This window comes from Carex rostrata, chromosome 1, assembly GCF_964058835.1.
Source record: "Carex rostrata chromosome 1, lpCarRost1.2, whole genome shotgun sequence".
Lineage (NCBI taxonomy): Eukaryota > Viridiplantae > Streptophyta > Magnoliopsida > Poales > Cyperaceae > Carex > Carex rostrata.
The window spans coordinates 10039267-10062276 of record NC_135918.1 but is presented as its reverse complement, the minus strand read 5'-3'; the positions used below and the strand labels follow the sequence as shown (position 1 = coordinate 10062276).

Below are 23010 nucleotides of genomic sequence, written 5' to 3'. Positions count from 1 at the left end.
ATTATGGCTCTGATACCATGAGAAATTTTAGAATAATTTATATTCTATTTTCTTAACATTTACAGGGATACAATGTAATCTTATATACAGAACCTTTCTCAAATAAAGGAAATAAAATAAAAAAAAGAAATATATTTTAAGCAAAGGAAACAAAATAAATAGAATATGTGCCAGCTATCATTGGTACATACGAGCTGTATCATTGATGCAAATCAGCTGTGGTACCAGCTGTAATAAAGGACCTGCGATCGGAATCGATCTCGGCACCACTTACTCTTGCGTTGGCGTATGGCAACACGATCGTGTCGAGATCATAGCCAATGACCAGGGAAACCGCACCACTCCCTCCTATGTGGCTATGTCGCCTTTACTGACTCCGAGAGGCTCATCGGAGATGCCGCCAAGAATCAGGTCGCCATGAACCCGACCAATACTGTTTTCGGTGAGTGTTCAATTTTCTTTTTTCTTTTATTTATCTGGATACTCTAGATCTGTACCGTTTAATATTGAACCTCTCGTAGATTTTCTAAATGCTTAGATCTGTTGGACGTTGGCTCTTTTGGATTATAGGCTACCTATCTATACACGCGTGAGTCTATACTGAACAATTCCTTATCATTCTAAATACTTCAATAGCCTTGATTTTCTATTTATGATATGGTATGTCTACACTGAACAATTTTTTCTAATAATATTAAAAATTAACAGAAAGGTTCTCTGCTGAAATTATTGTACCTACATATGCCTAGACAACCATGACCCAGTACTATAACCAATTTTGGGATGTAGCATTTTTTGAATTTTGTATCAACAGTGTATCTGTAGTGTGGATATATATGTCCGCACACAGCAACAATAAGCTAGCCTGATGTTGTTGCTTTGGTGGTCGAAACTGTATTGCATGTACTTCAATTTTTTGTTCTAAAAAATGCAAATTGCCCGTTTCATTAGAAAAACTTGGAGAAATATGTTGCATACTATCAAATATACTTCTTGTCAGTACAATCATATATGAATCCTTACTTACAAAACATTGCATCTCATGCAGATGCCAAGCGTCTTATTGGCAGGCGTTTCTCTGATGCCTCAGTCCAGAGTGACATGAAGCTATGGCCCTTCAAGATCATTCCTGGACCTGGTGACAAGCCCATGATTATTGTGCAGCACAAGGGTGAGGAGAAGGAATTTGCAGCAGAGGAGATTTCATCCATGGTCCTCATGAAGATGCGTGAGATTGCTGAGGCTTATCTTGGTTCAAAAATAAAGAATGCCGTGGTCACTGTGCCTGCCTACTTCAATGATTCCCAGAGACAGGCTACCAAGGATGCTGGTGTGATTGCTGGCCTTAATGTCATGCGTATCATCAATGAGCCGACTGCAGCTGCCATTGCCTATGGTCTCGACAAGAAGGCTATAAGTGTTGGCGAGAAGAATGTGCTCATCTTTGACCTTGGTGGGGGCACCTTCGATGTGTCACTCTTGACCATTGAGGAGGGTATTTTTGAGGTCAAGGCCACTGCTGGTGATACTCACCTTGATGGTGAGGACTTTGACAACCGCATGGTCAACCACTTTGTTCAAGAGTTCAAGAGGAAGAACAAGAAGGACATCAGTGGCAACCCGAGGTCTCTCAGGAGGCTCAGAACCGCGTGCGAGAGGGCGAAGCGCACCCTTTCTTCCACTGCCCATACCACAATCGAGATCGACTCTCTCTATGAGGGTATTGATTTTTACTCAACCATCACCCGTGCCAGGTTTGAGGAGCTTAACATGGATCTGTTCCGCAAGTGTATGGAGCCTGTGGAGAAGTGCTTGCGGGATGCCAAGATGGACAAGAGCACTATTCATGATGTTGTGCTTGTCGGTGGATCGACCCGTATCCCCAGAGTGCAACAGCTGCTGCAGGACTTCTTCAATGGCAAGGAGTTGTGCAAGAGCATTAATCCTGATGAGGTTGTCGCATATGGTGTTGCTGTCCAGGCTGCAATCCTGAGTGGGGAAGGCAATGAAAAGGTGCAGGATCTGCTCCTTTTGGATGTTACACCTCTCTCCCTTGGTCTGGAAACTGCTGGAGGTGTCATGACAGTTCTGATCCCGAGAAACACCACCATCCCCACCAAGAAGGAACAGGTCTTCTCTACCTACTCTGACAACCAGCCCGGCGTGCTCATCCAGGTGTACGAGGGTGAGAGAACCCGCACCAGGGATAACAACCTCCTTGGCAAGTTTGAGCTCTTAGGCATTCCCCCTGCCCCAAGAGGTGTGCCCCAGATCACAGTCTGCTTTGACATTGATGCCAATGGTATCCTGAACGTGTCAGCTGAGGACAAGACCACAGGACAGAAGAACAAGATCACTATTACCAATGACAAGGGAAGACTGAGCAAGGATGAGATTGAGAAGATGATCCAGGATGCTGAGAAGTACAAGTCGGAGGATGAGGAGCACAAGAAGAAGGTTGAGTCCAAGAATGCCCTCGAGAACTACGCCTACAACATGAGGAACACCATTAAAGACGATAAGATATCGTCCAAGCTCGATGCTGCTGACAAGAAGAAGATTGAGGATGCTATTGAGGCAGCCATCCAGTGGCTAGACGGCAATCAGTTGGCTGAGTCTGACGAGTTTGATGACAAGATGAAGGAGCTTGAGGGTTTATGCAATCCCATCATTGCCAAGATGTACCAAGGTGCTGGTGCTGACATGCCTGGTGGAATGGAGGAGGATGGCCCTGCACCAGCAGGTGGCAGCACTGGTGCTGGTCCCAAGATTGAGGAGGTCGACTAAGTAATTTCTATTGTTTTGGTTGCTTGTGCGGTGGGTTGGTTTTTGAATTCAGACAGCTTTTACTTACTGCCTTGACTTGGATATGAGGTTCAGTTATCTATTTATGTTTTAGTTAGGTTTTGGGTTCATGGTTGGTGTAGTGACGGCCATGTAAAAGACACTTATTATTTTGATTAAGACTTTGTGATTTTGGTTAACCTTGTTTTGATTATGACTTTTGTGTAGTTGCTGATGCTACACGGTGTCATATTATTAAATTTTTTTTGGGTTGAAAGCCCTTAGGCGATTTCATTGCTTATCAAATTACAGGTGCTATTACACAGGTTTCCTATTATTCTAATTACATGATAACTGAAAACCTATATCCGAAGACACCTATAAAAAGCTTAGAAAGCCATGTCCAGGAAGGTTGGGAAGGTGTGTCCTTATTAGTTCACAATGAATGAATGAATGAATGATATTAATTAGCTACTTTCAGGTATCCTATTCAGATATTAATTAGACGATTGCTTCTCCTATTAGCTGGTACTGGATTTATTGTTTGGTCGATGTTATTTTATGATTTGTTGATATGATTGTGTTGCGTGGTATGACTGGTCCAGGTCCAGTTTCATACGTCCACTGGCAGATTATCTATTATATATTTATATATATATCAGGGCAGTTTAAATAAATAATATTTGTAGGTAATTTCAGGTCACAAATAAACAACAACAATTAATGCAACTTACATTTGAGCACTTCACTTATTATAAGAATTTTTCTGCGCTCATCAGCCTTACGTTGTGTTCGCGAAAGGGATTCCATTCTGACTTGTTAGAAACCAATTTAATTTATTTTAAAATAGTTTCGTTCGTGCGTATCTCCGTTCCGTTCGCTGCTTTGAATAAATAATTTATTTAAAATGGTAGCGTGATGGTTGCTATCATATATAGGTATGCAATGGCAGCATCATATGCATGTATTTTAATTAACCTTTACAAATTATATATGTATGTATGCAAATGAAAATGACTTGAGAGAGAGGAATGGGCCTCCGCTGTCTCCGATTTTGCAATTGAATTGCTGCTTTTTGCACTACAAAGTTAACAAGATGTAATTATTAATAATTAACATGCTCCTCAGGCCTCAGCTGCAGCTGCTGCTGTGTCATAGTGTCAGTGTCCCTATCACTAAATTAATTACCTATGTCACTTCATCTGGACCACTTAATTATATTCCTCATCACCTCATCAACGTACCATACATATTTTTTTTTTCTTTTTTTTTTTTCACTTTACTTTTAAGCTATTATATGTGCCCGGACCCACAAGGGACCCACCAAAAAATTAACTGACATTTTCGTTTGTGTGAATCTCAGATAAATTAATCGTACAACTGAACATTCCAAATATTAAACGCGGCTCATTTTCTGTTAATATTGGCCCAAAAATATATTGCAGAGGCCCATTAAATTGGCCTCCTGTCCTGTGACTAACTTTCTTAGAGCCTCAGAGAAGAAATATTTTTATGAGCTTTCTCAACTCCATGTTTTCCTAAAGAAATTGGTGATTTGATAATGAAAACATAAATATATTTGCAGATGCTAAAATTGTAGCAAATTTGTTTTTTTTTTTTAAGTATACAATATATTTCAAGTCTAAGATTGAAAATCTTGATTGTATTATTTAAGATAAATTTGTAAAAAAATAATATATCTGTGACCGCGCGTTTTACTTATAAATCTCTATGCACATGTAAGAGATCGTTACATTCTCATATTGTTTCAATTAACATCAAGAGCTTGCAAAAAAAATTGTTTTGATTAACATTCACCTGATCCAATAATCACTTCATTAATCTAGATCATTGATATATACGCCAATAAATTTATTCTTCACACTGAGATCACCTGTGAAATTCATCTAAGCTAAGATCCATTTACCCCTGCGAGCATTCTTAAATTTCCCATCCTTCTAATTAGGGCTGGATAAAAAATTCGTAGTTCATGATTGAATTTGAGTTTCATTCGAAAAAGTTTGTAAAAAATTCGATTCAAAATAGTTTGAAATTAATTCAAACGAAATTCAAACTGGATTTGGCTCGTTCGAAATAGATTCGCGAACTATTCTAGTTCAAATTTCAAAGTAACGTGAACCGTTGATTTTCGCTGATGACTTAAAAGTTAAAACATAAAGCCACCAGCCATAAATAATAACTCGTAAGTCGTAACCCTCGCTCTCAGTTCTAAAACCCTATACAACTTTCACCTCTCGCTTTCGGCGACTACGCACTCTTCCTTGTCGTAAAAAAGTTCGTAAAAGATTTGAAATTGAGTTTGTAAAAAAATCGATTCGAAATTAATTCAAACCAAACTCAAACTGAAGTAAGTTCGATTCGGTTCGATTCGTTTGTAGCCCTACTTGTAATAATTTTTTTCGTTATGTTTTTATTAATCTGTCCTAAAATACTATGCCATATATGCAACCCCTCAACTTCCAATCATTACCTAATTTATTCACCTGTGAGTGGAAAATTCAATAAATTAACCACTCCTGGATCAAAGGTCCTTAAAACCTTTACAAATTTAATTAATTTAGTGTGTCCTACCTGATTATTTATTACGTAACAATAAAATAACACAGGTAGAACTATGTTGTTTAGCAGTTAAAACCTACATGATTAACTTCAAACGATGAATCTAAATCATTGAAACCGATGTACTTCATAATTAATGCATTTATAGTTAAAAATTTCAAATCTTCGAATTAATTTAATATAAAATCAAATGGTAAAAAAATAATAAAAATTGAATGTATTAAAATTAACTTATAAACTTTCTTGTTTTTGACCGCTTAACTTAATTTATACTAAATTAATTTTAATTATAAAATTAATAAATTTTACATGTAAACGCATCACTTGTGAAGTAGATCGGTTTAAACAGTTTGAATTTATCTATCGAAGTCAATTTGATAGATTTTGGAGTTAAGCTCACCGATTGAGTTGAACTCGATCGGTAAGCTTAAAACACCCTAGTCCTGCTCAAACAACATTATGATATGATTGTACTCTAGGAAGAATTTTAAATGTAATTAAAAGGAAATTCCTTCTCCCAATCATCGATATGTACATAATACCTATTTAATTGAGCAAAAGATGGAATTGCTCCTAAATTGGTGCAAGTATAATATCTATCTGTGGACTTTAATTAGATCTAGCAATTGCAAATCAGAAATGAAAGTTTTAAACAGCTTGTTGGTAATTGTATGATGATAAGTACAAACTTTATTTTCACAACGAAATCTAACTTTTTTTTTTTTTTAAAAGTGGTGAGCCACCGATTTCATTAGAAATCACAAAATTATTTTGGCTTCAATCTCCAACCAAACTGGAGAGAGAAATGCATATAGTGTAAAAAAACCACATAGGCAATACACAGTATCATGCATAGCCAAATATTCAACACAACAAAGCTATGCTAATGTAAGCATTTAATAGCAAGAGACTGTAAAAAAACCACAAACTAATCATTGAGGAACTCTAACCCAAGCATATGGATTAAATCTTCCTGTGCCAGCAGAGGGTGCTCTACCTTGAGCGCCGGATCCCCCTCTTGAACCATTGCCCTTGGGCCTACTATAATCAAATCCTGAGAAGACAAGTCATTAGTATCAAAAGGCATAATTAAAGATATGTTAAGCAAATAACCATTATTTAAAGTTTTACACCAGAATGTAGCTAAAGCAATAATTTTGGAGCCAATGGCCTTTAAAGTAGGCATACGAGATTGTTGAAAACAAAGCTTATTTCTTACAAGCCATAAACACCAAAGCACAGCTCATCGAACAAGCTCTACCAAAGGTTTATCCTTAAGGGGAATAGAGGCATTCAGAAACCATATATCATCCATAGTCGAACCCTCAAGCAGAAAGTTATTATGTTGAGCAATCAAATTCCATATTTGAAAAGAGAAGGGGCAATGCACAAATAAATGATCAGTAGATTCGAACGAACCACAAAAATGACATGATGTATTACCTATCCAACCTCTATGAGTAATATTTTCTTTTGGTCAGCAGTTTATTTCTTTTGAGAAGATAGAGAAAAATTTTGATCTTTAGAGGAATTTTGGATGACCAAATAGATGTAAATTCAAAATTAGGAATACCTTCATATTCAAGCCACATATAATAAGAACGAAATATAACTTAAAATCATAAAAAATTAACCACGACATCAGAGAGTTGTATTATTCCTTAATTCAGAGCAAAATCATTAAGGTTCTTAATGAAGCCCTCGTAGAACTATACACTGATGTGAATAACCATTCAAAACCAAATGCTTTATATTTAATTAAGAACCTATCTTTACAAAACATGATTCTAGATTTCCAATTAAATGTCCTATCTTTAAAAATTTTCTTTATAGTTTGTTGTAGACTAACTAATTAAATCAATATTATCGATCTAATAAAAAAAATCTCTAACTAGCTAGCTAGCTAGCTAGTCTACTTCTTTTAGATTTATACGTACAAACCCTGACGTTAATTAGTTCCAATACAAAATATTTATTTATTTAGTATGTACGTAACGTACGTAATACCCCCAAAAACATGAGTACTAGTTAATATATATTCAAAATTAAGCTTAGTATTATCTATTGAATTTAATTAAATTATCTAATGACATTCATATAAGAGTCGTTGATATTAATTTCCCTATAGCTAGTAAATTAAACTTGTAAATTTATGCACGTACTAATTGGAGACGATCGACTAGAACCAGTACGTACGTACTGATTAATTCCTAATGAAAGACCACTAGTCTCTCTCAAATATATATTATTTTAGAGAGTACTTCTTCATCAGTCAAAGTGTCAAACGAACAAAAAGAAAATTAATTAATTAGCTAATATAAAAAATAATTAATGTGACTATTATATTAATTCAGGATCGAATTAGTGCTATCCTCGTTCAATGACTTAAGGATAGAATAGAAACGTTTGAGAGTTTGACAGGAAATAGGATCTTAGATGACACAAGGCTAGCTGTACAGTACTAGCTATATGCCATACACATCAGCGAGAGAGAGAGAGAGAGAGAGAGAGAGAGAGCTACTAAAGGAGCTAGGCAAGACCAATCTTTTCTTCCTTTTTGCCCCCTTGGCTCTTTTCTTTTCTTTAATTCTTTTCTTTTTATTTATTTATTTTTGTATTTGACCCCTTAATTCTATTAGCTAGCTAGGTCTTTGCTTACTCCAGTCTCCGGCCTTCATTTGTTACTATTTGGAAGAGTGACAGTGGTGCGGTTTTAGGGTTTCTTAATTAATTTGTCCTCTACAAACTGTTAATATAAATATATATATATATCTATCTATCTAGGTTAATTGCCACATCATTCATATATTGCTCAGTCACGCTGTCTCACATTATATAGTTGTTACTTAGTCTTTAAGGAATTGATGTTGTCTCGCTCTTCATCTCTTCCTATCTCTCTTCTCTCATCTCATATCCTCTCCTCAACTCACCTCTCCTCTCCTCTCCTCTCCTCTCCTCTCCTCTCCTCTCCTGTAGTTAATTAGTTGTACACCAACATATATGATATATATCCATCCATTCACACTCATCCCTTTCTTTCACATAAAATATAACAGACGCCACCAATCCCCACTCAGACCAGCAAAATAAAGCAATTCATGATATATGCCAGAAACCTCTCCTTTTCTTCTTCATTCCTTTCTCTCTCTCTCCCTCTCTCTCTCTCCATCTCTCTCTTTCTTAGGTGCTTCTAGCTAGCGGATCTTATTCTCCACCTTCTCCCAATCACCATATCATACTAGCAAGTGTTTTCAAGAATATCTTATCACAAATTATAAGCACGCGCTCTCCATCGGTCAAATACAATGGTTTTCTCTTCGGTACCGGTCTACCTAGATCCCCCCAATTGGAACCAGGTAATTAATTTCTTAATTAATTCTCTCTCTCTCTCCCTCACTAACTTGCGCTCCTCTCACTCCAAAAAAGCTAATTAAAAGCAAAAGAAAACAAATATTCCTCCTTTCTCAGTTATAATCTTCTTGAATATACTACATATATAAGATGTAAATCATTTCCTTTATATCTATTTATTGTCTAATTATTCTTTTCTTGATTTGGAATCATTATTTAATTTATAGCAATTTCAAGCCAACCAACAAGTTCCAAGTGTTACTGGCGGCATCGAGGCACACCAGCTGCCCCCACAAGCACTGGCTCCAGCACCACGGCCTGAGTCAGGCAGTCCGGGCTCGGTCCGGCCTGGATCGATGTCAGAACGGGCCCGTATGGCAAAGATACCACAGCCAGAACCCGGCCTCAAGTGTCCTCGCTGCGAGTCTACCAACACAAAGTTTTGCTACTTCAACAATTACTCTCTCACCCAGCCACGTCACTTCTGCAAGACCTGCCGCCGTTACTGGACGCGTGGCGGAGCGCTCCGCAATGTCCCTGTTGGTGGTGGATGCCGCCGCAACAAGCGCAGCAAATCCTCCGCAAGCTCCTCAAAATCTGCATCATCTGCTGCAGCTAATCGCCAGGATGGTACCTCATCTACATCATCAACAGCCACCGGCGGTGGCGGCAGGAGCTCCATCCCGAGCTCGCTCTTCGCTCCGCAGTCCCAATTGCCGTTCATGGCTTCCTTGCAGGGCCTGAGTGACTACCCTGGTGCTTCCAATCTCGGTCTAGGGTTTCCAGGGATGCAAACTCTGGAGCAAGTTGATTACCAACTCGGAAGCAGCAGCTCTGGTATGGGTTTGGAACATTGGAGACTGCCGCAGATTCAGCAATTCCCGTTCATGGGTCGGGTAGAAGCATCCCCGGCAACAGCTGGTCAGCCAGTTCCCGGACTCTATCAATTTGAAGATCAAGCTAGTGGAGAAGGGGTTTTCTCTGGCATGGGGCTACCAAAGGTTACCAGTGCAGCATTGATTACGCAGATGGCGTCGGTTAAGATGGAGGACAACGCACACTCACAGTCGCAGGGTGCAAATTCTTCACGTGAATTTAATTTAGGCATGTCTAGTAATGAGCAGTACTGGGGAGGTGCTGGAGCAGGAGACGGTGGTGGAAATAATGGAAGTGGTAGTTGTGCTGGATGGGCAACCGGTCTTGCTGGTTTCAATTCAACTTCATCTGGCAATATATTATGATTTATTAGTTAATTTGTTTCATTGTTGCTCTTCGACTTGAAGTGTGTAATTGTTGGTAGTCAGTCCTATCTCCTATGCCTAGCTTGAAGCTCAGTTTTTGCAATGGCTTCATCAAAGGTACATTTCTTTTACACAGATCAGTGGGAAGAGCACAGCGAAACCCGGCAGGCCGGCCGACTACTGAATATGGAATTAAGATTGCTAGTTACATATTATTATGGTAGCTAGGCATGTTTCTTTATGATCCTATTATTAATTTGTTTTCTTTTGTTATCTTGATTTTCTTCTTTAGTTTTGTATGTTATATAGCTAGTATGGTGGGTGTAATGTGGTACTTTTTATGATTTTATGGAGAGTAGGATTAATTAGCTTTGAGGAGATAGTTGTTAGCATGTGAACTCCGTTACTCAAATCAGAATGTATTCTAGTTTTATTATAATTAAGATCGATGAGCAGCTTCTACTGACATGAGCTAGCACTTAGTTAATTTAATTAACCTTTTTCAATTCCAAGTTGATGGATTCCTTCTGTGTTTTTTTCTCTATTTTAACTTTGATTCATCTTCATTCCCATTTTTGATATCTCATTCGCATACATATATATATGCTATATATTTTGCATATATATATATATATATATATATGTATCTTAGTATATAGAGTATATACACATGCATATACTCGATCGCGCGCGCGGTGAACGAAATTAATTGTTATATATATATTTCTCATTCCCATGTAGAGATGTCATCAGCATCAAGATACTATTTTGGCATCGATCCCTGATGAAGCCCTTTTTCTTTTTGACCTTATTTCTGAGAAATTAACATTTGACGCAAAAGGAGCTAGCAGTGCTAATTAAAGAGCTCTGGTAGTTAATTAATTAGTAGACACACCATGACTAATTACTAGAATAAAGAGAGAGAGAGAGAGAGAGATGGAGAGATGAAACACTGATTAATTATGTTTTAATCAAGTACCATATACTCAACAAATTAATTAGTTAATTTGTTAAGTTTGCTTTAGGTCTTAACAAGTCTGAAGTTTAATTTGATATTTCGACCACGAAGTGCGCAATCAATCATAAACATATATAATATATAGTGTTAAAATAAGGTTAAAAAGCTGAGAAATTACTTTTTAATCAATGTTTCATCCCTCATTTAATCCAGAAATGTCACCATGACAATAGTGCAATTAAACAAGCATCAATGAACTAATTAAAATGGATCAAACAAATAAGGAGACAACAATATGAGGTCATGATATTCTAGTAGGCAGTAGCACAATCAAGTTGTAATTAAGTTATTCTGCAACTTAATCTTGATGTGAAACTTTAAAGATTTCTCAATATAATTAGAAAAGGGAAATATATAAATGAACTCTAATAAACTTAATATATATATATAATTCTCCCTATGTATAAAGTTGTACCCCAAGTCTCCAACTTTCTCAAAGAAAAAAAGATGTGTTTGTCTGTTATATATGCAAGTAAATAAGTAATATAAATAAACATGTACTGTGTAGTACAGTTTCGCTACTTTTAAGAGATCAACTGAAAGATCAATCACTCAGGATTCAGGTACAATTACCGAAACATACTCTAGATACTTGAAATTTATTTTTACTATACCCCTTTTAGTTTTCCCAAGCATATGAAATCTTTGTTACCGTCGTCGGTCATCGATTGCCATTGTCCCCACATATGTAGGCAGAGAGCAGAGAGAAGAGAGAGAAGCATGCACCGATCGATGCACGATGCACCCAAATTTAAAAAAATATATATATAACCCGAGACAGTTGGAGAGAAAAATAATTGGCCATCTCCTTAGTTGCACTCAAAGAATTTTCTCTTCATGCGCATTTCGAGGAAGCTATGCTATGCTATGCGCTCCTTTAGAATTCTAGAGCTTTGAAGCCTACCCTTGACTGTGTCAGTGTCAGGGAAGAATATATTTTCAATTATAATATATATATATAGTTACATAGATACATAATGATTGGTATGATCGATGCTCATATGATCTTAGAATGCAACAATGATTGTAATTGTATTAAGTAAATTTTGATCATTTTTTTTTATGTCGGTTTGCATCATTCATGCTATGATTGCGTTGTTGTTAAAAAAATCTTAAACAGTAGCACTTTTGTTGTTGATAGTTTAATTTTGTTAATTACTATTATTTTAGAAAGATATATAGTTATATGATCTATTAATATAGAACTCAAAAAGTAGTTCGTTATTAATTTGTGGCTATGTAATGTTGTATTCTATGTCGACAGAATTATTATGATAGTATAACAGAGAACATGAACACAATATCACTTTCATGAAGCTCCCTTCCCTTCCTTTGCTTTATTAATTCAGAATAAAATTACAGAGTATTTTCGTATATTTTTTTTCTAGGCAGCCCCCCTTCATGTATAATATGATTGCCAATCTATTATGCCATAATTGAATATTTCCTTCTCCACATTATTTTTTTAGTATAAGATTGCCTAAATATTACATTGAGGGTAATAAATTTTCTGCAATCTTTTGTCTTGTTCGCCAATCTTATTTTGATCTTCTGTGACTCACGTCAATGTGTCAGTATATTCCGACATTATAATTAGTATTTGTTGGTTACTGTCTTTAATTATTTGATTAGGCTGCTAAACATTGAGTTGTAAGTTGGGAATTGTTACTGCTAATACTACTATATAGGTGCTTCTGTATAGATCGAATTATAAGAGGATGCATGGCTTCAATTATTTAAATTAATAGTAATGCTTTTTGGTACATTACAGTGTAAAAAATGTTTCACTCTATAGAGCTCTAATTAAAGAGCAAAGAAAAGATTATTAGTTAAGAGTAAGGATAACTATCCACTAGAGGTGGTGCACAAAAAGTTAGTAGCTCGTAATTCAATTGAGTTCGATTAAAAAAAAATTCAGTTAAAAAAGAATCAAACCAGCTCGGTACTGAAATGAATCAAACCCAATTTGGTTCGAAATTAGTTCGAATTGAACTCGAATTGAGTCTGACTCGGTTCAAAACTCTTTTTTTTAGTTCTAAATACTGCTTCAATTTCGAACCAGATCGGTTCGAAACCGGTTTGAATCTTACCGAATCAAACTCGAACTCTTCTTTTCAATTGGTTCGAAATTGGTTCGAACTCGAACTCGAACTGAGTTAAGTTCAATTCAGTTCAATTCATTTGCTGCCCTGCTATCCATTGTCAAGATTTTCAAAAAAATAAATAAAAGATGGAGTAAGGATAGCTATGCAATTAAGGTTTAATTTCTTTTGAATAATTTTGGTATTGATCATGAGGCTATGGAATCCGTCATTAAGTATGAAAAGGCTATTAATTAATTAAGTCAATAATCTTAATATAGTGGTTAATTTGAGTTACAATAATTTTGGGAATTGAATTTGTAATTTATTAAAGTGCTCGTAATATAATATGCACATTAATTGGCTAATGGCAAACAAGCTAATATGTGCTTTTGGTTTGAGATCCTGTGCTGGTCCCGTTGTACTAATTATTAGTGCACTGATATTGCTGGCATGTATACATATATGTATGGTGTGAGACTACATATATATATAGCTGCAGGTGCATGTGAGAGACAAAGAGACACGCACTTTATTTGCGAATATGCTTGCCAGATTTGATTTGGTTTAATTATGCCTCGAACCAACAATTAAGAGATTAATTATTTACCTATATATATAAATATTGTGTTCAGCCCGCATTTACATGTGTTGGTTATATATATATATATATATATATATATTTCAGCAAGTTCCACACATATTTAGGCAAATGGAACTGCCTCTGCCTCTTCCTCTCAGATAGATATAAAATCATAGATCGATAAAGATAGACATCATCATCATTCATCACATATATATATATTACATGTAATATATAGCATAAAAAAGGGAAATAAAATAATGTAAATTTGTCCTCCGGAGAGTAGCTAGTGCTCAGCAACTCTGAATAAGAAGCTGCTTAGGAACATGGAATGAGATACAAGATATATATATAAATGAAAATATATATATAAAGGACTAGAGGAGATTTTTTTTTTTAATCTAAAGAAAAATATATAAAGCAGATGAGGGCCTGAGAGAGGGACAGAGAGAGAGAGAGAGGAAAAAGCAAAAGGGGAATAGGGAGCGGGTGCCCAAAATAAAAAAAATAAAAAAAAAAAAATGCATCAATGATCCATATACTATTACCATGTATCTAGTTGTTTAATAAATTGTTCAGCTGTCACTGTCTCAGGGAATCTCAATTTCGTCTGCTTTCATCACTCCCGATGCAGTCAGACCTCTCTCTCTCTCTATCTAAGAAGACTCAGGAGAGAAAGAGAGAGAGAGAGAGAGAGTGTGAGAGTGAGAGGGAATAAAGCGCAGTTTATGTAAGTGTGCATGAGACATCAAATAGATTAATAGATAGCAGTTTTTTTATTAAATATTAATTGATTTGTAAATACAGGATGAGAATCCGTTTTTTTTTTTTTCCTACCACTCTCAAAAATCAGAATTAAATGAATACGAATAATCAGATTTCAGATTCTGTCACGTTCGCACTGTGGATCTGCGGACGGATTGCCAACCCGTTCGCGGAATGGATCGGCGAACTGACTTGCTCGCGCCCTGACCCGCTCGCGTGACCCGTTCGCACCGTGGATCTGCGCATCGACCCGTGGATCTGTGCACTGACATGCTCGCTTTGACCCGCTCGCGTCATGACCCGCTCGAGTGACCCGTTCGCACTGTGGATCTGCGCACCGACCCGTTCGCACCGTGGATCTGCGGATGGGTCAACCCGTTCGCAAATCCACAGTGTGAACGTGGCGGAATCTGAATTTCGATTTTTCGGATGGTATTCATTAATTAATTCTGATTTTTGAGGGTGGTAGGAAAAAAAAAACGGTATGAGAATACCGTATTTTTAAATGTACTACAAAAACAGTGATGATGTTATAATTTTTGTACAACTTATAAAGAAACTAGTTCTAATTTTTATTTGTTCTTATGATTTTGCAATAAAGTTTTGAAATTTACAAGAATCGTAGCAATGTTATTGTTCGTTTAGGGAATATATAATTAATGACAAAAGGCAAGGAATGATATAGTGTGAGGTTAATAAATATTAAATAAACCATAATATTACCACAATTTCTTAGGAGATTTAAAAAAAAACCCCTTAATAATATGCTTTTCCTTCTAGTGCATTGATATATATATAAATCATATTTGTTATTTAAAAATAAATTTTGAATCTCAAAAAAGAAAGAAAGAAAGGTTGCTTATATATATAGATAGCCTGGCATATGCATCCCCACAGCAGTCTATATATGTTGTGCTCTCAATTAATTAATTAATTAATTAATTAATCATACTTCCCCCATGCTTGCCAATAATTATAAAAATCACACACTCCATATACAAACATACATACATACATACATACATACATACATACATGGTGAGAGGTTTATATAAATGATTTGGTGAGCACACAGGCATGCATGAGATCGACATTAGTCGGTAGTACAGTAATTATCAATTAATACTAATTGAAATTTCATGGTTCCACTTCCAAACTCAAAGGAGCCCAATTAGTTCAAGATTTGGATCAAACTTTCACTGCACTGGAATACTGGATCCTTAGCCACTAAGGCTTACCTTTCTAAATTAACAAAATATATATATTTATCTGCGTTTTATATGTTTGATTAAACGAGAAGGCATACCGGCCGGTTTTTTAATTTGTTAGAACCATGCATGCACCAGTTTTAAATTATATTGCATTGTTAAATGCCAAGAGAACAAACATATATATATAATTAATTAATCTCTTATATATGGTGCATGCATTAAATATCATAAAAGAAAATCTTGTTCAAGTTAATTACAATAATATTGTAGACGCTCTTCGATCATCATTTTAATGAGATATATACTTAGAGCGTATGTTTTTATATACAAGTATTTTTTTTTTTGAAAATCTTCGCAGAAGCTGCAAAGTCGTGAGCGAGAATCGAACTCTCGACTAAATGTTATATTGTTAATTTAACGGAAGTTAAACAATGTTTTATATAGAAGCAGGTTGGCTAAACGATGGCACAAAGTTCAAACATATATATAGAGGTTGGCTAATATTAAAAACGTTTGTTCCGTAGTCGTGATGCAACTAATTACTTTTCCGATATTCAAAGTTCAAACGGTCGATCTAAACCGTTAGATATGATCTCTATATTAAAATGTGCTCGTTGACAAAATTTTACATTTTTTGAATTTTTTTACTATTTATTAAGTCAGTTTTAAAATAACTGATTTTAATAAATAGTAAAAAATTTATTAATGGTCCAAAATTATCTGAAAAAGAATGATTTTGTACTTATCTAAAAAAATAGTTAAAGTTCCAAAAAATATAAAATTTGGTCTCCAAGCACATTTTAATATGGAGATCATGTTGAGCGGTTCAGATCAACATTTCGGACTTTGAAATCGCAAAACTGATTCGTTATAACTTAGGTTGGAATTCTAACGTTATGAAAAACACAACGACATTTTTAATTGGAATAATATTTTTAAAGGTATCAAATTAATACATGTATATATATATACTAGTATTGTGCCCCTGCGTTACAACGGGGACATTATAAGATTGAATATAATATGAAAAATATTTTTTATTGACGTTTCACCCATAATTTAAAAATAAATAAATAAATGAAAATAAAAAACATAAATGACCAAATGAATGGAGAGATAAATAATAAATAACAATAAAAGAAACAAAAACAAATGAAAAAAATGGATCAACTATAACATGAAAAAAATCTTAAAGTATCATTGCTAGTGTGATCCTCTTCGAAGTAGTCTAATATTTTTGAAAATGAAAAAAAAATGAGAAGTAGCTCCAAATGAGAAAAAAATATAATAATAAAATTAGAAATGTTAAATTAATATGGTTCGTATCTTATTCCTCACTCAAGACCTCCCGGTAAACTATATTTATTGTGTACACTCTGGGGGCATCAATTTCCTCCTTCGTTTCAGCATGACTTTTGTTGTATATCGTGACAGACCTCTTAACAATGCGATATATAACTGGCCATGCGAAAAAACATGTTCAAGTAATAGATGCCGACGTTAGGAATTGTTTGTCTTTGTGCTTTATTGATTGTTATGGCAAAACTCAGGTGAATAGAGAATTGCTTTCGTATAAACTTGAAAAGGAACATCTCATTATCAAATGGACACATTGGAATTCTCGATAGAAAAATTATTTTTCCAGCATATTCTCCAACAACAATCTCTACATATATTGCATTATTTTGAAAATTTCGGCATACAAGCATTGTACCATTACATAGGCCATTTGATGGATCAAGGTTCCGTAATAAAATAATCGGACAACCCAGCTTCAATTTGAGGAGATGTGGAGGCAACCCACTTGGAGTCAAGGAGTTCAAAAATTCCGTGAAAATAGCAACAAAAAAAATAGGGGAAAGGGTTTCTTCCTTTTCAATCTATGAAAATAGAAAATAAAATAATATAAAAATAACATAAGTAGAATAATACAAGTGTTTGTTCACAAATAGTTTTCCCAAATTGCACAATGATGTAAAAAGATGTGTTTGTGTGAAATTTTCTCTATCAAAATTCTATTTGGTCTACATAATAATTGTTTTATAGAAAATTCTCATATTCTAAACCTAAGGGCTACTGCACCACCTAATTAGTACGTACAACAAGCTTCTCAAATAAAAGCAATTCATAATAATTACGGTATATAAGATTTACTCAACATCAAATTATGCAAATTTGAGCTCATTGAGGGTTCAATTACAAAATATCTAAAAATTACCATCCCTTCCCAATTATTGTACGAACTCTAAGCGTCTTTAATTAATTCCCAAAGCTAGCAACTAAAGTTAAAATTTAGACAACATCAATACAGAAATAAGAAGCTTACAGTCTAAAAGAAAAAAAGGGAAGCTTACAATTCGAACATGATTCGAAATCCTAATCCATTAGACAAATCGAAGCTGGCAAAAAGAAATATTTTTTATTAATGCAGATGAAAAAAATGACGAAACAAGTTAATTTGAAAAGCAATCTTTATATTCTTAATTTTTTCGATCTAGGCAGTGGGGTAATTTGCATAGAAACAACTCCAATCAAATATATTCTAGATTTTTTATCTATATAGAAACAAACAAACAAAAAATGGAAACGAAAAAGAATTTTGATATCCATTCTGTCGGGAGGAAAAGAAGAAAAAGAGAAGAAATTAAATTGTTTCCTTTCCTTTTTTTTGGTTTACATCAATTTTAATTGTAATATATTGTGTGACTGTATGTGCAGTGAGTATGTTTTTAACTAAATACAAACTTGTACATTTAAAAAATATGCATTTAATCAAAACAAGATAGATTATTTGATTAGAGGGCTCAGATTAAATACGAAATTTCATCTTTCAATTGTAGCCATTGGCGGATCGGATACCCAACGTGCTTGATAATAGAATGGAGAAATGAATATATATATATATATATATATATATATATATATATATATATATTTTTTTTTTTTTTTTCTGTTAGTATTATCTTAAGTGGTAAGGTCATATCTACTAACAGATAAAAGATGGCCTGCAACTAGTTAGAATTTAACGAGGAGCGGAGACAAACATCCAGTTTATAAGGGTCAAAGAGTTATTAATTTTACGATCCTATTTACTCTAACTATATAACAAAATCAACTACTTTTAGAAAAAAAAAATAGAGTTAATTAATCTCATCTCTCCTTATATAAATCCGCATTGAGTGTAATTAATTAAGGGCAAGGCCATAGTAATCAAGCAATCAAAATCCAACATCATCCGTAAAAACAAGTAGAGTGTTAATTAATTGAACCTTGGTTAAGCCCAGCCCAGCCCAGCCAAAGCGCTCTACGTACTTTGTCACTAATTAATAGAATAGTTGAGATGTATATATGAATGATGAATCCCATCCGTTAGAACTTAGAGCAGTTTAGTTGATCCACCACATGTATGGGCTGGGCTAATAAATAAAAAAGTGATGGTGGATTTCATGGGCTTATGGGCTAATACAAATAAATAAATGTGTATATGGGCTGGGCTGGGCTTGGCATGGCTTCAACAGCAGCGATAGAACCATTAATTTAAGAATCTGTTATTTGGTCAAAAGAGAAGAGAAGAGAAGAGAAACGCGGAGGGAATCTCCAAGGAGTTTGGAGGAAATTCCTATTGCATTTGCTTTGAAGGATAGTCATCAGAGCAGTTATTGACTCTTGAGTCTTGACGTACTCTAGTTTACATCCACACAATTGGATATATATTTTCCAATAATGTACCCCTGCTACGTACTCAATTTCGTGGCCGGTGCATAAATAACCAGATAACAATAAAATAAGACTTCTGTTTTGAACAGGTCAGTCAATACTCCTTACTTTGTTACCAAGGCTCTACCAAAACATACGCCTCAGCATATACAAATACATGTCTTGTTCCCCAAGTTTCTATGCCTAATAAATATACGTACAGACCTTCAACAATTTCATAATCTCTCTCTCTCTCTCTCTGTACAATTGTCCTGATCACAAAGCAAGTTCATATAGCATCTCTGTTCAGAAAGGTAACTCTCTTTATTCTAATTAAGACAATTTTTTTTTTTTAATTTCTATCCATCACTTTTGATTAATTTAGGTATCTTTAGACCAAACCTGACCCCACCAGAGAGCGTCCTAGCCTTATCATTGCTTCTCATTTAATAAGACAAGTTACAACACTACCTTTCTTCTGCTTTAATTAAGTACTCTTTGTTTCTAAGATTTAAGTTTATATGAAATTATGTACAAGTCCATATGAATTTTGGATTTGAAAGACTTCCCTTAATTATGCGAATTACTTCTCATATCCTCTTGTTATTTGCATTTCATTTCAATAAGTACAATTAATCATTTCATTGGCAGGATTGTAGCCTTCCAAATCGCCTGAAAATGAAATTCAATTCTTTAATCTATCTTTCTATCTTTCTTGCATACATATTTAACAACTTTTGATTTTGAATTATAACAGATAAACGGAATCAATGGGATCATCACTGGTGCTGTATGGGACCAACATGCCAGGCTTGGGGAATCAGAATCACCAAAAAAGCAATCTCCTGATCATATTCAACATGGGGACGGCGTTCAACTGCGACATGTGCAAGAACACCATAAATGACGACTGCATATGCTTCTGCAACACATGCAGGAAATGCCTGCACCCGAGATGCGCAGGAGTCAAGATAGGGATTGAATACGACACCCACGACGGGAAGAAACAAATCGTGCTTCCTGCACCTGAGGTGCTACCGGAGAGCTGTCGTGACTGTTTGAGAAGGCAGCCGATGGGAAGTGCGGTCACTGATCTATTATTGTATGACCATAGGGGAAGCTCTGCCACGGCCCTCGCTAGCAGGAGCAGCATAATGAGGTTTTAATTAATATTAGTTTGTTCTAGCTAGACATATATTAATTTGTTTAATTCTTTAATGTCTGTGTGTTTCTAATCTAGTAATATATATATTTCTGAAGGATTATTGAATCGACTAATGAGTCTGCGCACAAGCTCACGGAGTGCAAGTATGATGATTGCTTGATTCACACAAGCGTGCTGGGTCATGAGCTTGAGGAAAAGGATTACGGAACTGTCTATAGCTGCTTCGGGTGCAAAGAAAAAGGTTTCGGGCCCCACCATGCATGCCAGAGCGCGTCTTGCTCCTTCCGCCTCCACAAAGAATGCAAATCTCCTCGTATATCCATGATGCATCCATTCTTTCCCAAGTTGAGCTTTGAATTCTCTTCTTCTTCGCCGCCTAGGAAGTATTGCAAACCCTGCAGGAAATATGGCAGCGAATTCAACTGCAACGCTTGTGGAATGGGTGTGAATGGTTACTTCTACCATAGCCTCGATGGGAAGAAGCATTTGCATCCTTGTTGCGCAAATTTGCCGCGCCAGATCAATTGTGGAGAGAGTGGAGCCACCTTGGTGCTTCAACCGAAAACCACCTCAAAATGCTGCTATTGCGATCATATAAGAAAAACAGTGGGTATGGGTCACGAAAAAACTGATCAGATATGGTCGTATGTGTCGCAGAACGGGGAGTTTCACCTGCATGTAGCATGCATCATACAGATGTTATCTGATTTGAAAGATGATCCAGTGGATGACGGTGTTATTGGCTACAGCAGTCGAATAACATTACGTAGGACAATTGAGGAGAATAGGATGACTAAATTGGAGCTCCAGATTGCAGCTCCTGATGCCAAGAAGAAATGGGAAAAAAAGTTTAAAACATTTATGAAATATGCAAAAATTGCTTTAGGTGCGATAATTGCTGCTTTCTTAGGCGATCCGACAACTTTTATCGTCAGCTTGTTTGTGGCATTCATTCCTAATTAAACGGCTTCGATTGATCGGGATTCTGTTGTAAATACTGTATGTACGTGATTTTCCTTTCTCTTTTCCATGGACAATTAGTTATCCGTTTGTATTATTTAGATTGTAGAGTGGTAACTTACGATTGTATAGTATCAAATTTGAGGCATTTGTGGGTGGTGATAGATTTGGTTTGTATTTGGCAACTGTTACGGTGAATGCCTTTTATTTGTGGGATTCATCTATTGGAATCAAAATCTACTGTTATTCTTGTGCATGAACAGTGTTCCTGTTATCTCGATCTGTTTTTTTAAATTTAGTCATTGAATTATTTCGAGATGCGTGCACAGAAAAGTTTTGAAAAAAAATACTTTGAGATTCGTTCCCCCAAAAAATTGAATGACTGGATTCGAAAAAACAGAAATAGCAGAGTTACTGTTTACGGGAAGAGAATAGCAGCGGATTTCATTCCCATCTCTTGCAGCACATGTACTTGCATTAATACTGTAAAAGATGTTTGTTCAATTTAAGAATAATATTGTTATATTGAGTTATATTGTAGATATGTTGTCTATTCTATAGATATATAAAGCGATCAGAATCCAACATGATCCGTTAGACTAAAATAACTACGGTGTTAACTTGAGGAATGGGCCTTAGTTAAGCCCAGATAAAGAATCCAATCTCGAAATGGGCTTGATTAATGAGCTGGGCTGGGCCCAGACATACTTTTGACTTTTGAGGTCTCCATGGTATAACAATTCCCACGTCACTGGAGGTGACAAATGGAGAAAATACGAAATAAAGGTAAAAAAGTTTTTTTATTTGAAATATATAATTGGTTGTCCCTCTATCTATGATGAGGAGGGTTTAAATGCCTCCATTTTTTGTGTCTCCACCATGTCTCTATTTTTTAAAACATTAATAACTCAAAATTTAAAACTTAAAAGTTAAAATAAAACCGTTAGATGCGATCTATGTTATTTTCTCTATGTGCTCATAAAAAATTATGACATTTCAATTTTATTTTTATATGAATCAATAAGTTCAAAAATCAACGTCTAGAAATAATCCACATTAGTAAGTTTTTAACAAGCTCTTGATGACAACCCAAATAAAATTAAAATGTCATAATTTTTTACACGTGCATAGATAAAATGATGTAGATCATATCCAACGGTTTTATTTTGACTTTTAAGTTTTAAATTTTGAATTATTAAAGTTTTAGAAAATGAAGGCATGGTGGAGGCACAAAAAATGGAGGCATTTGAACTCTCCTCATCTATGATTATCAATTTTAATATAAAAGAACTTTAATTGAATTTAAAATGATAACGCATTTTTGAGCATCTTGTTAAATCGACAGCACAATTGGTTGTTGAAGGGTTGCCTCGTTTGATCTTCATTTTGTTGGACCGGATTACTTTGACCCGTTACACAACTTTTTGCAATTTCCATCCCAAATGGAGCCTTCCATTTTCTTCTCCAATGGAGTGATTTTCACCTGAATAAGTTGCTTGAACAAATGAAACATAAAATCCCCTCTGATGACCCGCGAAGATTTTTATTAATATCCCTAAAACAAATGTAAATTTT

The 23010-nt window shown here is 35.3% G+C and overlaps 3 protein-coding genes and 1 pseudogene across 3 annotated transcripts; 3 read left to right on the top strand and 1 right to left on the bottom strand.

Moving 5' to 3' along the window:
- The first annotated feature begins 234 nt into the window (after nucleotides 1–234).
- Nucleotides 235–2984, top strand: LOC144557661 (heat shock cognate 70 kDa protein 2-like). Its single transcript, XM_078306252.1, has 2 exons — nucleotides 235–442; nucleotides 1049–2984. The coding sequence occupies exons 1-2, from the start codon at nucleotides 418–420 to the stop codon at nucleotides 2785–2787; spliced, it is 1764 nt and encodes a 587-aa protein (XP_078162378.1). The 5' UTR covers nucleotides 235–417; the 3' UTR covers nucleotides 2788–2984.
- A 5537-nt stretch (nucleotides 2985–8521) lies between these two features.
- Nucleotides 8522–10484, top strand: LOC144557612 (dof zinc finger protein DOF3.6-like). The gene is made up of 2 exons (XM_078306213.1): nucleotides 8522–8720; nucleotides 8943–10484. Exons 1-2 carry the CDS (start codon nucleotides 8670–8672, stop codon nucleotides 9954–9956), a joined length of 1065 nt encoding a protein of 354 aa, XP_078162339.1. The 5' UTR covers nucleotides 8522–8669; the 3' UTR covers nucleotides 9957–10484.
- Nucleotides 10485–12399: 1915 nt separating this feature from the next.
- LOC144556140 (uncharacterized) lies at nucleotides 12400–19756 on the bottom strand (annotated as a pseudogene).
- On the top strand, nucleotides 19520–21690 carry LOC144565982 (uncharacterized). The gene is made up of 3 exons (XM_078315844.1): nucleotides 19520–19624; nucleotides 20068–20469; nucleotides 20571–21690. The coding sequence occupies exons 2-3, from the start codon at nucleotides 20081–20083 to the stop codon at nucleotides 21436–21438; spliced, it is 1257 nt and encodes a 418-aa protein (XP_078171970.1). The 5' UTR covers nucleotides 19520–19624; nucleotides 20068–20080; the 3' UTR covers nucleotides 21439–21690.
- The last annotated feature ends 1320 nt before the right edge of the window (nucleotides 21691–23010 follow it).

Excerpts from the sequence above, each read along its gene's own strand:
- LOC144557612 (XM_078306213.1), top strand. The coding sequence starts at position 8,670 with ATGGTTTTCTCTTCGGTACCGGTCTACCTAGATCCCCCCAATTGGAAC. Across the intron at positions 8,721-8,942 it reads ATCCCCCCAATTGGAACCAG|CAATTTCAAGCCAACCAACA; the intron begins GTAATTAATTTC and ends TTTAATTTATAG.
- LOC144565982 (XM_078315844.1), top strand. The coding sequence starts at position 20,081 with ATGGGATCATCACTGGTGCTGTATGGGACCAACATGCCAGGCTTGGGG. Across the intron at positions 20,470-20,570 it reads AGCAGGAGCAGCATAATGAG|GATTATTGAATCGACTAATG; the intron begins GTTTTAATTAAT and ends ATATTTCTGAAG.
- LOC144557661 (XM_078306252.1), top strand. The coding sequence starts at position 418 with ATGAACCCGACCAATACTGTTTTCG. Across the intron at positions 443-1,048 it reads CCCGACCAATACTGTTTTCG|ATGCCAAGCGTCTTATTGGC; the intron begins GTGAGTGTTCAA and ends CATCTCATGCAG.